Raw genomic sequence first — 15,988 nt, forward strand, 5'->3', positions numbered from 1 at the left:
TCCGCTAAGTCACAGGGCAGACCTTAATTTTGCCTTCCCGGCTGCATCCCCATCACCACCCACAGTAGGCCCTCCTTGATGTTACAAAGGAGTGCAGGTGACCTTCCAGGATATGGGAAATGTTATTCACCTTGACCTGGGTGGTGGTTCCATGGGTGTATTTATATGTAAAAACTCATCATAGGGACACTTAAGATATGCATCCTTTATATGTGTTGTACAGCAATAAAATTTTTTAAAATAATACTTTGTTGAATGAAGAAATGCAGCTCCCTTCCCCATCCCACTTCCACCTCTCAGGCATAACCATGAAGGCAAATTTCCCACCAGACAGAGACTTCCAAATGAAAGGAAAATTAAATCAACGGCCTTTTCCTGGGAAGATTTTCATGAATCCCTGGAAAACACTCAGATGCTGCAAAAATCAGGGTTGGGAGTCTGGGATCTGGACTGGAGGCCAAGGAAGGAAGAACACACAGGCCAGCAGTTGGCCCACTTACCTCCTCATTTCCAGCTGCAAATTCTGCTTCTGAAGAAAATCCTGGAATTAACCTCACAATTAAAGTTCTGGGGATTTATCCTAAGGAAATATTCACAGATTAGTCCAAAGATCTGGCTGAGAGAGGGTTTATGACAACCCTGGGAAGACTGGACAACTGTAAATCCTCAGAGCCCCCAAGAGGAGATGGGCCGATCGGCCACCATGAGCCCACGTGCCAGAGCAGGAAGCTGCCACGAACAGTTCTCTTGTAGGGGAACCACTGAACGAACAGGAGCTTTCACAGTATCTTATAACGTGAATGAAGTGAGAGGCAAAACACTTCTACTTCCGTATCTAACCATTATCGAGTCATAGAGAAAAGCCTGGAAGCAAGGATTGACAACTGTTCATTGGTGGGATGATGGGTTATTTTTATTTACTTCTTGCTTGTTTACTCCAATGAACATTGTCCCTTCTGAAATGAAAAGGGGAAGAGGTGAGATGTAGGAGGTTTGACCACAGTCAGAGCTGCTAAGAGCCTCGGGGAGGGTGCGGGAGCAAATGCTGAGACGTTTGGAGACACAGCCCCTGCTACACTCTGCTGGGGGTTGGTCTTCAGCACCGTTATTGACTGAATGTCCTAGAACATCCCTGAGAGGTTTAGGCCTCTTGGACAGGAAGTGAAAGTGTCACCGTGGGTGGGCGGCCTCCCCCTAAAAGCAGATGGCCCACTGGGTCTGGGTTCAGGTGTTGAAGGCATCATGGGAGTGAATATTCAGCACGGCAAGGAAAGGGCTCCTCAGATTAGGCAGGGACCGGCCAGAAGCCAGCCAGCCACTTACGCAACAGCCTGGGGGCCCTCACCTCCACACTGGACTCATTGTGAATGGCTGCCTGCCAGGGACATCTGTCTGATGATCTCGGGTCCAGCTCCATCATGATGTTGTTGGAAACACCAAGATTCAGCCCTGGAAACACCCGAGGGGCACAGAGTCTTGATGGTGGCCCCCAGAGAGGTTCCCTCGCTTCAAGACACGTGCTGCCCCCTCAGCCCAAGCCTCAGCTCCCAGCCCCCTTCGAGCCTCCTCACTTGTGTCCTCTGCCTCTTGGAGCCCTGCGTCCAGCTCTGCAACCTGCCGCCTTTCCCCATCCAACTGCCCTCGCCCGCCAGGGCCGCAAAGCCTCCCTCTGCCCCGAGTGTCCAGTTTTCATTTTCTGCTCAACTTGGATGAATCTCCTCTGCCTCCTGTTCTCCACGGCCTCCCTGTTCACCACAACGGAACCCAGGCCTCCCTCTTGTCTCCGCGTGTGGCACTTTCCGGTGCCTCTGCCACATACGTGTCCCCCACCTGCTTCTTCTCCCTGCCTGTTTAGCCCTCGCTGGGCTCTGCTCAGATGCACAGGCTCATTTGCTTTGGGCAGCCAGTGCCAGCGGCTTAGCCTCTGTTTCTCTCACCTGGAAGAGGCAGATGCCACTGCCCACCCTGCCAGCTGTCGGAGGACTTAAGAAAACGTTGGTCAGGTTATGTCATGACCTCCGGGAACTCCCTACTGCTCTTGGGATCAAACCCAACCCCTCCTTATAGCCTGCACATGGTTTCTGTGCAGCTTCTCCAGCCCGCCCAGTCCCCTCCCTCTCCTCCCTGCAATGACCAGCCTCTGGTCCTCAGACAGACAGTTCATGACAATGCTGATGGCCAGTGTGGCCTCCCTGGGGGTCACACACTGTGCCCCTGCTGGGAACCCTGCTCTCAGGTCTTTAGTGGTGGCTCCTGCATGGGGTGTGGATCCCATCAGGGAGGCCACCTCCCAAGAGAACCCTTCTGTGTTGCCCTGACCCTCTTGCTTTGGTTTCTTGGGCCCATGTGTCCCTGTCTGAAATGACCCTGTGCTCTTGTTGGCTTCCTGTCCGACTCCCTCCACTAGAACGGGCAGGTCTGGGAGGCCAGGCACTGCTTTACTTGTGGATCCCTGGAGCCTGGGATGTTTCCTGGCACACAGTAGGTACTCGGCATTATTTGCTGAGTGAGTGGGTGAGTGATACAAGGTAAATGTTTGTGAGAGGGATGCACGTGAACTCGGGGGCACTACATATTCCCTGATGTTGGGGACCGTGACGTCCTGTCGTCCATGCTGAGCAGGGGGCCCTCAGCCCAGAACACAGTAGGTACTTATCTCATCTTGACTGAAGAGAATGGAGACCGTTCTGACTGTAAGACCCACCAGCACATCTGAGGAGACCCTCTGCCTGTCCCTCCCTTGGAGAAGAAATGAAAGCTCTCTCCCCGGAAGTGGTGTCATATACCCTCTTGTAAAGCTGATCTATTAAATCTATTTATAAAACTTAAAAAACGGCATTAAAGAAGCAAGACCGTCCCCCTTATCCCATTCCCTGTCACCAGATCCGTAGATCTGTTCCCCTAATTGCACATATGCCCATAGATATAGCCAATCATAACCAGCAGCTGAGCCATTTCCATCATCTATTACCCCAGGTGTGGTGTTTTACTCACTATTACCCACTTGCCTCCAGTCCACACTTCCATGGTGTAAGCAAACCTCAGCCCTATGATTCATCTCTAGAAACATCCCAGACCCTTCCAAAGCAGCTGCCCAGCTGAGTCTCTTCTCTTTTCTCTGCCCGTCCCCAGCCATCCTCCAGCTCCTAGCCAAGGAACAGGAGCATCTGAGGAGGGAGGACTCACCACGGGCCAGGTCTCTCCCATCTCCCACTGCATCCTCATTGCACCCCATATCATTCCCACTTTACAGATGGGGAAACTGAGGACCAGGGAGGTGAAGACAGTCCTGGCTCAGACTTGAGGATCAGAATCCGCATGGTCCGGTCCCTGAACCCCACGCGCAGGTGAGCTGCAGGTGCTCTGTCCCAGGCCTGCAGGGCCTGCAGAGCGCCAGCCACAGGTAAACACCAGGCCTCACCAGAGCAGAGTTTGCACATCTGGAACTGCAATGTGTGGTGAGGAACGGCATCTCCTTTTTCAGGAAGTCAGCATGGAGAACCTTCAGACCTGTCAGCAACACACAGTGTGGAATAAAGAAAGAAAAGAGAGGAAATTCCAGGCACTTCGGTGGTTAGGACTCCGCGCTTTCACTGCCAAGGGGCCGGGTTCAATCCCTGGTCAGGAAACTAAGATCCCACAAGCCACACAGCGCAGCCAAAAAAAAAAAAAAAAAGATAAAGAAAAGAGAATGTTCATTTCCCCCGTTGTCTCTTTTTGGCTCCAGAATCTGACATTGCGGTGAGGTAGAGCTGGGCAGAGCTGGGTTTCCAGCCAGGCGTGGGCCTCTCTGAGACTCAGTTTCCTCACCTGTTAGATGGGGGTGAACATACCTACCTTGTGGGGTTACACAGATGAGCTGAGACAAATGGGCATTAAGTGCTCAGCTCAGCACTTCTGTTGTAGCCCATCAGGTGCCACCTCTATGTTACTGAACCAGGTCCACTAGCCCAAACACAGTAAAGCCAACCTACTGACCCCAAGTTGTGGTGAAGCAAAGTACAGTGTTTCTTGCCAATGCGCCCAACCTGGGTCAAGCAAGGAGAATAGGTAGCTCATACTCAAAAGACCCAAACTCTCCGATGGCTTTTGGGGGAAGGGTTTTTAAAGGCAAGGTGAGGGAATTCCCTGGCGGTCCAGTGGTTAGGACTCCACGCTTTCACTGCTGAGGGCGCAGGTTCAATCCCTAGTTGGGAACTAAGAACTAATCCCACACGCAGCGTGGCACGACCAAAAAAACAAAAGGCAAGGTGAGGGAGAGGGTTGTGAGGTGTGCAATCAGCTTGTGCACAATTCTCTGATCGGTTGACGGGGAGGTAAGAAGGTGGTATCGTGGGGTCAGTATTATCAATCCTCAGCTCCAGCTGGTCTGGGGGCTACGTGCTGGTGGTCAGCACACAGTTAACTTCTTCCACCTGCTGGGGGTTTTAGTATCTGCAAAGCTTAAGGAGGAACTAAAGGCCCTTGACTTTCTTTTACATCTCAACTATTATTATTTTGTCTTGCTTGACTCTTGAGGCCCCCTGACCTCACCCACATGAGGCTGGCCATTCCAGTTACCATCAAGATCAACTCTAGAAGAGCTGGACTAACGGAGCTGTTGTTTAACTGAGATAATGTGTGAGAAAAGGCTCTGCACCACGAATCTCTCAGTGCCGCCAGCACCTGGCACACAGTAGGGCCCAAACCACGGAGGTCACTGACTTCTTCCACTCATAGGCACATCCAGCTCATCAGCAAATCCTTTTGGCTCTGCCCTCAAAGTGCATTAGAGTCTGATCACTTCTTATCACCCCCACTGCCACCAAAGGCTCCTCTCCCTCATCTGCAGTGGCAGCAGCCTCCTGACAGGTCTTCCTGCTGCTGCCCTTGCCCTCTGTCGTTTGCTCTCAATGAGAGGGACTCCTTTAAGATATGGCTGACCAGCTGTCTCTTCTGCACACTCACTCAGAGTCAAAGTCCTCTCAATGATCTAAGACAGGCCCTGCATTATCTGTGGTCATATTCTGATGTGGCAACGGATACGACCAAATGCACTAGCAAAAAAGGAATGGATAAACTGGACTTCATCAAAATAAAAACTTTCACGCTTTAAAGGACAATGTCAAGAAAGTGAAAGAGACAATCCACAGAATGAAAGAAAATATTTGCAAATCGTATACCTGATAAGATACACTTGTATTCAGACTATTTAAATAACTTTTTCTTTTATTTAAAGAACTTTTACAACTCAATAATAAAAATATAAGAAACCCAGTTTTAAAATGGGCAAAGGCTCTAAAAAGACATTCCTCTAAAGAAGATACACAAATGACCAGCAAGCACAGAAAAGACGCTTGACATCATTAGTCATTATGGAAACGCAAATCAAAACCACAATGAGGTACCACTAAGATGACTACAATAAAATTATGGACAATAAAAATTGTCAGCAACAAGGTGGAGAAATTAGAACACTCGTATTTTGATGGTTGGAATGTAATAATGGCGTGGCTGCTTTGGAAAGCAGTCAGTTTCTCAAAAAATTAAATACAGTTATATATGACCTAGCAATTCCACACCGAGGTATATACCCAACAGAACTGAAAACACAAATCCACACAAAAACTTATACACAAATATTCTTTTTTTAAAAAAATATTTATTTGGTTGCACCAGGTCTTAGTTGCAGCACACAGGCTCCTTAGTTGTGGCATGAGAACTCTTAGTTGCGGCATGCATGTGGGATCTAGTTCCCTGACCAGGGATCAAACCCAGGCCCCGTACATTGGGAGCACGGAGTCTTATCCATTGCACCACCAGGGAAGTTCCCACAAATATTCTTAACAGAATTATCCAACAGCCAAAGTGGAAACAATCCATATGTGCATCACAAGATATACTGATAAACAAAATGTGGTACATCCACACAATGGAATATTATTCAGTCATAAAAAGGAATAAAGTACTGATACATGTTAAACATGGATGTGCCTTTTTTTTTTTTTTTTTTTTTTTGCGCGGTACGCGGGCCTCTCTGTTGTGGCCTCTCCCGCTGCGGAGCAACAGGCTCCGGACACGCAGGCTCAGCGGCCATGGTTCACGGGCCCAGCCGCTCCATGGCATGTGGGATCTTCCCGGCCCGGGGCACGAACCCATGTCCCCTGCATTGGCAGGCGGACTTTCAACCACTGCGCCACCAGGGAAGCCCTGGATGTGCCTTTAAAATATTGATATTATGCTAAATGAAAGAAGCCAGACACAAAAGGCCATACGTTGTGTGATTTTATTTATATGAAATGTCCAGAATAGGCAAATCCATAGAGACAGAAAGCAGATTAGTGATTGCCAGAGGGTTGGGGGGAAGGTGGATAGAGAGTGACTGCTAATGGTGTGGGTTTCTTTTGGTGGTGATAATATGTTCTGGAATTAGACAGTGGTGATGGTTCAGAACTTTGTGAATATAATAACAAACTATTGAATTATACACATTAAAAAGAAATAAGTAAAATTCTAAAACCAGAAAAAAAGATAGTAACACTGACCTATCAGGCCATTGGCTGTTAACCTGGATGTCAAATTGCCGGCTCCAGAGCATACAAACTCCAACCCATCATCCAGGGTGCACACCAGAGAGACAAATTCAGATACACAGTTCGTTCTCTGATCAAGATGTGATACCTCTGCAATGAGTAAAGGGACACAGTGAACACTTCCCCATCTTCTTGGATGGAGACACATACCTCTCTGCTTTTTGAAAAATGACAAACCTTCCTCTTAGACAAACAACTCATTGTGTCCCGTGGTCTCCTGCAGGCACATCTGTTGAGTGTGAGAGGGTCTGGGTCAGCAACAAGCACTTTGTGTGTGTGTGTGTGTGTGTGTGTGTGTGTGTACACATTTAGTTTTATTGTAACAAAGCAACTTGTACACTTTTAACCTTTAAAACTGAGCATCATCTTTCCAGTGAAACAAAAAGAAAAATTTTTAAATAAACAGGAACAAAATTACAATACAGAATGTCAATTGCAAATAAGATCCTACAGGTTCTGCTGATTCTCCCGCTGAGTGGCAGGGCTCAAGTCATCTTTAGGAGAGAATTTTAAAAGTGTCATCTTAAACTGCAAGGATGTCCCTTAAACATCACAATTAAACATGTCAAAGGAGAGACCATGCTGTCAAAATGCCCACTTAACCCACCCAAACATCTCAAACCCACCCTTTGCTGACCTTCTATAACCCCATTTTTTTTTTTTTTTTTTTTTGCTGTACGCGGGCCTCTCACTGCTGTGGCCTCTCCCGTTGCGAAGCGCAGGCTCCGGACGCGCAGGCTCAGCGGCCATGGCTCACGGGCCCAGCCGCTCCGCGGCATGTGGGACCCTCCCAGACCGGGGCACGAATCCGCGTTCCCTGCATCGGCAGGCGGACTCTCCACCCCTGCGCCACCAGGGAAGCCCTATAACCCCATTTTTTAAAGTTTTTTTTTCTTTCTTTAAACAAGAGAAAGTAGACAGATACATGCTGGTAAATGCTAACTGTCCATATTCACATAGGGACACAGTGTAGTCTCTGAGCCCAATCAATATACAGAGACAGGAGGAAAAAAGCTAGAATTCTATGCATTACTACACAGGGGCCTAGCACCCTCCAGCTTCCAGCAGAGCTAAGGGAGCAGGTTTTTCTTTTTTCCCACAGAGCATGGTGGTATTGATTCCATAAAGTTTTTGTTGAGACAGGAAGGGATAAAAGTGAACTTGGAACAGAAAGGGGTAGAGATTCTTTTCCCACTGAATTCTGCTCAAGGTATTTCCCCCCCAAATAAGTTGTGAGCCACAGTATAAAGAAGAAAAGAGACCTCAAAAACAGGGCGACTGAGCACAAGAGGAGGAGGAGGAGAAAAAAAAAAAAAAAAGACTGCAACATGCTCCCAGGGACTGGAGAAAATTTAAAAAGGAAGGTTGGAATCCATCAGTGTTCCATTAGTCATCTTCTCCTTCACCTTCCTCTCCTTCCTCCCCCTCATCATCATCTTCATCTTCTTCACCTTCAGCCTCATCCCCTTGTTCATCAATATCTTCCAATCCTTCTTCCTCTCATCATCATCATCTTCTTCTCCTTCCTCATCATCCATGTCCGGGACCAAGTAGTACTGTAATGGATTTGGCCAAATATCATCTTCGATGACCTCTCCTAACTCATCTGCACCTGCATCAGAATGACCAGTAAACCAGGTGAAGCAGCTTTCTGGGTCCTCATGCTGTCTCTTCCTCTGGCTTTATTCTGCGTTTGACTTGAACATTTTGTCAGATCCTTTCTGGATTTCCATTTGATTTCAGTGGACTTTGAAGATTGATCACCACTCTCATTCAGATGAAATTCTTTGGAGAGAACTTTATTTTCGAAGTAAGGGTTTTCATCAAAATAAAAATCTATTCTGTAACCTGATTTCGTATCTTCAAATTCTGTCACTTCGACTCTTGTCAAATAATGCAGCGCCTCTTCATCCTCCTCCCCAAGCAGTGTAGACACTTGTGGATGGTTAACAAACGTTGTTACCCCAAAATTTGGGATTTGGGCGATCAATTCCAACCTCTTCTGAAAAAATGGTTGACGGAGTTTGTTACATTTCTATTCTACTTCCAAAATCTCCTCACTGGCTTGCTCCTTAAGTCTGTCTATTTCATTTTGTACTTCATCAATATGTTCAATTGCTTCTTGCTGTTCTTTTTCTGAGGTCTCCTCAGCCGCCTCCTGCTGGCGCTCACTGGCTCGCTCTCCCTCCCCCTGGCTCGCGCGCTGCCCTCATGGCCTGACGACGCGGGAGGGGCTGGGGCAGCATGCTGGGCCCAGCACGGGCTCCTGCTTGTGGAGGGGAGGCGATGTCGAGCGGGCAGGCGGCTCAGCTCCCTCCCTCACTCTCCATGCTGCAGCTCGCTGCTCCATGCTCCATCTCCCGGAGCAGCCTCCTCCTCCTCAAGCATCTTTATGTATCCGGCAGGCGTCTAGATGGGGGGCTGGGTCCCCTCGTGACAACGTCTGCTCCGAGATGGACTTCTTCCTGCCCTTTTCATGAACTGCTTAGGGAGGCCAGGCCACCAGCTCTCAGCAGCCTTCACATCTGGCCTTGGATGGGTGCCTGACTCACATATGTGAACACACCCTGAAGAGCCTTGAATGGCCTTCATCTTCCTCACTGGTAGAATAATGGGGTCATATTTGATCAGGGAGATATGAAGAGTGTTCCAGGGAGCATCACCTTCAGAGAGGTAGGAGGTGAGACTTGGGGAGTGCTATTAGACACTGTAAAACAGGCTCCTCGTCCACAGGACCTCTCCGGGGCTTTAACTGCTAAAGTGGGAGGCAGGATGTTTATACGGATTAAGAGGCAAACCCTGGAGTCACACAGTGATTTGGGCATTCATTAGCTGTGTGACCTTGGGCAAATGACCCAATCTCTCTGAGCCTTAGTTTCCTCACCTCTAAAATGAGAGTAACAAGAGTACCATCTCCTTTGGGCTTCTTCCCTGGTGGCGTAGTGGTTAAGAATCCAGCTGCCAAAGCAGGGGACACGGGTTCGAGCCCTGGTCCGGGAAGATTCCACACGCCGTGGAGCAACTAAACCAGTGTGCCACAACTACTGAGCCCACGCACCACAACTACTGAAGCCCACACGCCTAGAGTCTGTGCTCTGCAACAAGAGAAGCCATCACAATGAGAAGCCTGCGCACCACAATGAAGAGTAGCCTCCACTTGCCACAACTAGAGAAAGCCCGCAGGTAGCAACGAAGACCCAATGCAGCCAAAAGTAAATAAAATAAAATAAATTTAAAAAAAAAACCTCCCTCCCAGTGAGGCTGGGAGGCTTCAATGTGTCAAAGTGGGGCTAGTCAATTACCATTCTGTGAATCACTGCTTGGCCTTGGCCCCTGTGGCAGCTCAGAAAGAGCAGCAAATTGTGCCCTGTTGGATATGAAGGAGTTTTCCAGGGACAAGGGAAGGAGGAGGAAATCCAAGGCAAAGGGAAAAGCAGGCACAAAAGCATGGAGGCACGACTGGCTGTGGTGGCCTCAAGAACTGCTGAGATGCAGACCTGTGGGTGACTCAGGCACGGTGAGTGGGGGAGGGAAGGAGGCAGCAAGGGAGCAGCTGGAAAGGGGGCTGGGCCACAGCAAAGTCACTGGGAGTCACAGAACAGCTCTGGAGAGCAACCGGCCACTGCCACGAGTAATGGAGGAGAGCAATGGAGGTGCTATGTGCGTGGGGAGGAGGGGCCTTCCTCCCCCAGCCTCGTGGCTAAGAAGGCCCTCTCTCCTGCAGGGGATGTGAAAGGAGACCTCCTGGGGCCGGCAGTCAGGCTCAGGAGAGCTGGGAGGGCTGTCAGACAGCCAGGGGAGCCCCAGGGAACTGGAGCAGGTGAGCATCGCACTTGAAGCTATGCATGGGGAGAGGGTGCAGGCAGCAAACAGACTGTTTTGAACTAGGAATTAGATTCACATGGCATAAGATACAAAAAAGTCATGGGGCCAAAAGGCAGAAGAGGTAACATGAGGGGGTGGGAGCAACCTCTGGGCCAGTTTCCTTTCCTAATAAGTAAAATAAAACTAGGCCCCAAAGTGAGGTCAAGCTTTTCTCCTTGGTACCAAGAGAATGGACAGATGCTCCTGAATTTGAAGAGCACCAGCCTGCGTGAAGTCAGGAAGGAACCACGCAGGCAGAGAGCAGTCAGGCCGCAGGTCTGGAAGCGGAGGAGTTTCAACTCCCCCTCCGGGAATTGCAGCTCACCCTGGCTGCTCTTACTCCAAAAACTTAGGAAAGGAAAAAAATTAGGAAAGAATTAAGATTCCACACCTGGCAGTTTTAACTTACAAAAAAAGTATTTATTAATCTAATTTTCCTTCTCTTGCCATAATCCAGAAGCATGACGCTGACGGCCTGACATATCAGTGTGAAGTTGTCGAAAGCCCCACCAGTCACTGATTCCAAAATTCCATGACTGGCCTTTGTTAGGCAACAGGACTGAAGTCCATACAGGAAGCCCACCAACCCCAGGGTCTCCCACACCTGCCATGGATCACTGGGGGGGTTGTGGAGCGTGAGAATCAACAGCACCGAGCAGACGGACCGAGAAGGCTTCGGGCAGAACACTGCTGCGGTGTACTTCCCCTGACAGAAGCCGGAGCTGTCCACCCGCAAGGCTGCTCGGTCACAGGCCTGGTTCCCTGGGAAGCATCTCTCTTTGGCCGAGGGTCAGAAGGCTGCGCACCCAGATCGCCCTGAGACGCAGTCCCCACACGCCAACCCGAGCCTGAGCCGCCATCGCTGTCTTTCCAGCGGGTCCGCCCAGCCCGCTGATGCTACTGCTGCTTGTGCGGAAGAGCCTTCCTGGGTGGTGGGAGCTCCCTGTGGATCAGGGTGAGTCCGCAGAGGATGAGGAAGACTCCTCCCCACCACAAGACCTCCTGGCACTCGCCATACAACACAAAACCCAGGAAGGCCTGCAGGACAGAGAGAGCTGTGAGGCTGGGCAGGCACGTACCCACAGGATGCGACCACAGTGGGTGGGCACCACCTGACTCTCCTGTGGCTGAGTGCCCTCCTAGGGTGGGAGGGAAGGTCTGGAGCTGGAAGTCTTGGGCCTGAAACCCATCTGTTACCTTCAGCATATCTCACCTGGAGAAGTGGGGAGGGTACCTCCTCACAGCATCGGACCCAGCAAAGTGCACAAGAAAGCCCAGCAGAGGCCGGCAGCCAGGCCCAGCACACAGCTGGTCCACCAAGTCCTCCCTGCCTGGACTGCAGGGCTGAATGGCTCAGCCCCACCTGGGAGAGAAGAACCTCGACCCTCCACATCTCCTGCCTGAGTTCACAGACCCCTGAGGAGCAGCAAGCAAGTAGGCTTTTGACAGTTGGACTTCATCCCCATCTAACTTGAGAATTCCTCCAAGTTAGAGATTAAAGGAGCAGCCACCGGGAGTCAAGACACAGCCCAACCTCTGCTTCAGTTCCTGGCCCTTCTCCTATGTAGAAGCAGGGGTTGCCCAAGGACGACCCACCCAGAACCCTCCCAGAGCCCAGGTTTGGGACAGAGAAACTGTACGCTCAGGCTACTCACCGAGCTGAGGATATTTGAAAAAGTCACTGTGACAGATGCAATGGCTGAAGACATGGAGAAACTGAGGCCCCGGCTAAAGAACGTCCACATCAGAGAATTGGTGGTAGCCATCACAATAATGCCTAAGATGCAGAAGCCCACGTTCACCTGCAGGAGAAAGTGTCACTGCAGCCACGGCCAGCCCTGGGCAGCATGACCGGCAGACCCCCTCACAGCAGCCAGGGTCATGGCTACTGCTGGCAGCCGGGCCACCACAGCCTGGGGGTCCTCAGAGCTTTCCTGCACAGGGCTTCACTTAACCCTCAGCAGGGCGCACACCCTTTTAACAGCTGAAACAACCTCTTAGAAGACAGCTATTTGGCCATCTTGCCAGCCATGTGACCTTGGGCAGAAGTAAAATGTGAATCCATACCAGTTATCTTCTATTGAACACCAGTCCCTTATTGGCCTCACAGTGACGAGTGCATGAAGTTCAGTCTCAGCAAGCCAAGTGGTTATTGCTCAGTCTGAGGGATGAGTAAATCAGGGCCGGAGTCGTCACTTCCCGGGGTCAGGTAAAGCATGAATTAGTCGTCTCCCCACCCCCACCCCCATTCTGTGAAGGCTAAAACCCACTCAGGCCGGTCCCACTGGGCATTCTTGGGCTTTTACTCTGTACCAGGCCCTGTGCTAAGTGTTTTAAGTACATTTTCATTTATTCCTTAACTTCATTTTACAGATAAAGAACCTGAGGCATTAAGTAACCTGCCTAAAACGCCACAGCTGGGGGGAGCCGCCAGGATTCAGGCCCAGGAAGTGTGGCTCCATGATCTAAACTAGGACACAGCCATGCCTAGGGAAACCACACGGGGGACTATTTGACTGGTGACCCCAGGCATCACTTGGAGAACTTGCAGATATTTTTCTTTTTTTTTTTTTTTAAAGGAGAGCACTGAAAGAAGAGAGGATCTTTAGAAGCCTCCTACACAAAGGATATGCAGACCCCTTGTTTGGTTTTGAGTTATAAACCTGCCTGCAGACAGAGCTGCTTCCCCTGGGGATGGTGCCCATCTACACCTCATCCTCTTACTTCTCATCAGCAGCTGAATATACAGTCTTAAGGATGGAGTGTCTCTGTATAATTTACACAGAAGCATTTTATGTGCCAGTGCCAGCCTGCTTATGTAAAGGCTTATGACGGTCTGATGCACAACTGAGAAGACTAGAAAAACCTCATGGCTCATAGTCACTCATCTTACTTTGGACAACTTACTCCAAGAATTACACCCAACAGGATACCAATCTCGAGCATGGCAGCTCCCACTGGATTAGCTTAAACCTAAAGAATCAACCTGTCTACTGCCCAGGTCAGGGCCTAACCCTGGGTTGCAGATGCAATGAAATCTCTTTAACAGGCAGAAGGTGGCCTATGACTCGCGATGGGAGAGGCAAAGGTACGCCTTTAGCAGACATGGGGAGGCAGTTAAGGAGTTCTCAACATCGGGGTTATGTCCAGAATGTTTCTCTCAGTCTCCCTTATACCTAGGATATCCCAAATTCCCAAGTTTCCGCCAGCAGGGGAGATCAGTCAAAACAGCCATGAACTACGGAGTTAAACAGATGGGCAACAGGTGTCTCACCTTTACAGTCACGTGGAGAGAAATGTTCGGGCACAAAGGGCTTAAAATGAGAGATAGAGAGTGGATGTAGAAGGTGTGCGTCTTCCCCGAGAGTGAACTAGCCCAATCGGAGAACAGATTTTAGGTCCCAGGTAAGGGTACAAGCCTCAGTCCCCGAAGTCTCTTACCACCTACAATGGACGTGGGATGGGCGTGATACGGAGTCGAGGGATGCCTTCCTGCCCACGCTGTCAGTAGTGCCCGGCTGCGGAGTGGACCAAACAGGCCAGCGCGGGTGAGGCGGCCCCCCTGCGCCCCCAGCCCCGCTCCATCCCGAAGCCCCGCTGCCCTGCAGCGCCCCTCCTGCCCCGGCCCCACCCGCCGGCCCGCCGCAGCGGCGCCCCCGGCTCGACCTCGCTGCCGAAGGCCAGCTTGGCGGAGGCGGCAGCCAAGGCCCCGAACGCGCCGGCGCACAGGCAGTTGAACACGCCCCAGAAGCGGCGCCGCATCGCTCCCGCCTGGAGGTGCGGGGGGAATCCGGCGGAGGCGTCGGGGTAGGCAGCCGCGCACACCCCTCCGCCGGCGACCTGAGGCCTTCCCTCCATGGTGCCCGCCACCACCTCTCCGTGCGCCAGCCGCGCCAGCCACCGGCTGGGCCGAGATCGCTCCGCGATTGGACGGCGGCCTCACGTGACGAGACGCTCGCGCGAGAGCCCAATTGAGGCTCCGCGAGGGCCTCGAGGGGCGGGGCCGCCGGCCGAGCCAAGGACAGCCTTCTCCCGAGGGTGGCCGGCTTTCCGTGTTACGTTTAGGCTTTCCGAGGAGCACTACCGGACCGGTGTCCAAGGCTGACTGGTACTGTGGTTGCTGTTGTCGAATAACTCTTCGCTGCCTAGCAGTTTCAATCCTTGTCACTCGGTGTGGTCCAGCATCAGCTTCCCGTGGGAATATGAGTAAAACGCCCAACCCCAGGCTCCGCCCCATATCCATTGAATTAGCGTATGCATTTTAGCAAGACCCCCAGGAGTCTGGCCTGCACCTTCTAGTTCGAGAAGCGCAAAACGTAGAGATACTTCGGCAGAGGGCGCTAGAGACCGGCAGATTCAGCGAGAAAGCGGAGGTGGGGGGCTGGGGGGTAGGGATGGTTAGGGCTTTTTTTTTTTACATCTTCATTGGAGTATAATTGCTTTACATTGTTGTGTTAGTTTCTGCTGTCTAACAAAGTGAATCAGCTATATGTATACATATATCCCCGTGTCCCCGCCCTCTTGCCTCTCCCTTCCACCCTCCCTATCCCACCGCTCTAGGTGGTCACAAAGTACTGAGCTGATCTCCCTGTGCGATGCAGCTGCTTTCCACTAGCTATCTATTTTACATTTGGTAGTGTATATATGTCAATGCCACTTTCTCACTTTGTCCCAGCTTACCCTTCCCCCTCCCCGAGTCCGCAAGTCCATTCTCTACCTCTGCGTCTTTATTCCGGTCCTGCCCCTAGATCCATCAGAACCTTTTTTTTTTTTTTCTTTTAGATTCTATATATATATGTGTGTTAGCATACTGTATTTGTTTTTCTCTTTCTAACTTACTTCACTCTGTAGGACAGACTCTAGGTCCATCCACCTCACTACAGATAACTCAATTTCGTTTCTTTCCATGGCTGAGTAATATTCAATTGTATATGTGCCACATCTTCTTTAACCATTCACCTGTCGATGGACACTCAGGTTGCTTCCATGTCCTGGCTATTGTAAATAGTGCGGCAATGAACATTGTGGTACATGACTCTTTTTGAATTATGGTTTTCTCAGGGTATATGCCCAGTAGTGGGATTGCTGGGTCATTCGGTAGTTCTATTTTTAGTTTTTTAAAGAACCTCCACAGTGTTCTCCATAGTGGCTATATCAATTTACACTCCCACCAACAGTGCAAGAGGCATCCCTTTTCTCCACACCCTCTCCGGCATTTATTGTTTGTAGACTTTTTGATGATGGCCATTCTGACTGGTGTGAGGTGATACCTCATTGTAGTTTTGATTTGCATTTCTCTAATGATTAGTGATGTTGAGCATCCTTTCATGTGTTTGTTGGCAATCTGTATATGTTCTTTGAAGAAATGTCTATTTAGGTCTTCTGCCCATTTTTGGATTGGGTTGTTTGTTTTTTTAATATTGAGCTGCATGAGCTGTTTATATATTTTGGAGATTAATCCTTTGTCTGTTGATTCGTTTGCAAATATTTTCTCCCATTCTGAGGGTTGTCTTTTTGTCTTGTTTGTGGTTTCCTGTAGCCTCTCTGCTATG

The 15,988-nt window shown here is 50.2% G+C and overlaps 1 protein-coding gene and 1 pseudogene across 2 annotated transcripts; both read right to left on the reverse strand.

Annotated features, from left to right (window-relative positions):
* Nucleotides 1-7,724: 7,724 nt before the first annotated feature.
* Nucleotides 7,725-8,922, reverse strand: LOC116762127 (annotated as a pseudogene).
* Nucleotides 8,923-10,830: 1,908 nt separating this feature from the next.
* Nucleotides 10,831-14,320, reverse strand: TMEM42 (transmembrane protein 42). Of its 2 annotated transcripts, XM_032650376.1 has the most exons (3): nt 14,103-14,320; nt 12,092-12,238; nt 10,831-11,474 (listed from the first exon to the last, which is right to left on the reverse strand). In XM_032650376.1, exons 1-3 carry the CDS (start codon nt 14,292-14,294, stop codon nt 11,334-11,336), a joined length of 480 nt encoding a protein of 159 aa, XP_032506267.1. In that variant the 5' UTR covers nt 14,295-14,320; the 3' UTR covers nt 10,831-11,333. The 2 variants fall into 2 exon arrangements, 1 of the variants encoding a protein (XP_032506267.1); XR_004352356.1 differs by lacking the exons at nt 10,831-11,474; nt 14,103-14,320 and adding an exon at nt 12,504-13,984 and having other exon boundaries at nt 12,113-12,238.
* Between the last annotated feature and the right edge of the window lie 1,668 nt (nt 14,321-15,988).

The sequence above is a fragment of the Phocoena sinus genome, chromosome 11 (genome assembly GCF_008692025.1).
Source record: "Phocoena sinus isolate mPhoSin1 chromosome 11, mPhoSin1.pri, whole genome shotgun sequence".
Lineage (NCBI taxonomy): Eukaryota > Metazoa > Chordata > Mammalia > Artiodactyla > Phocoenidae > Phocoena > Phocoena sinus.

Excerpts from the sequence above, each read along its gene's own strand:
- TMEM42 (XM_032650376.1), bottom strand. The coding sequence starts at position 14,294 with ATGGAGGGAAGGCCTCAGGTCGCCGGCGGAGGGGTGTGCGCGGCTGCC. Across the intron at positions 12,239-14,102 it reads AGCTGGCCTTCGGCAGCGAG|GTGAACGTGGGCTTCTGCAT; the intron begins GTCGAGCCGGGG and ends TTTCTCCTGCAG. Across the intron at positions 11,475-12,091 it reads TTTCAAATATCCTCAGCTCG|GCCTTCCTGGGTTTTGTGTT; the intron begins GTGAGTAGCCTG and ends TCTGTCCTGCAG.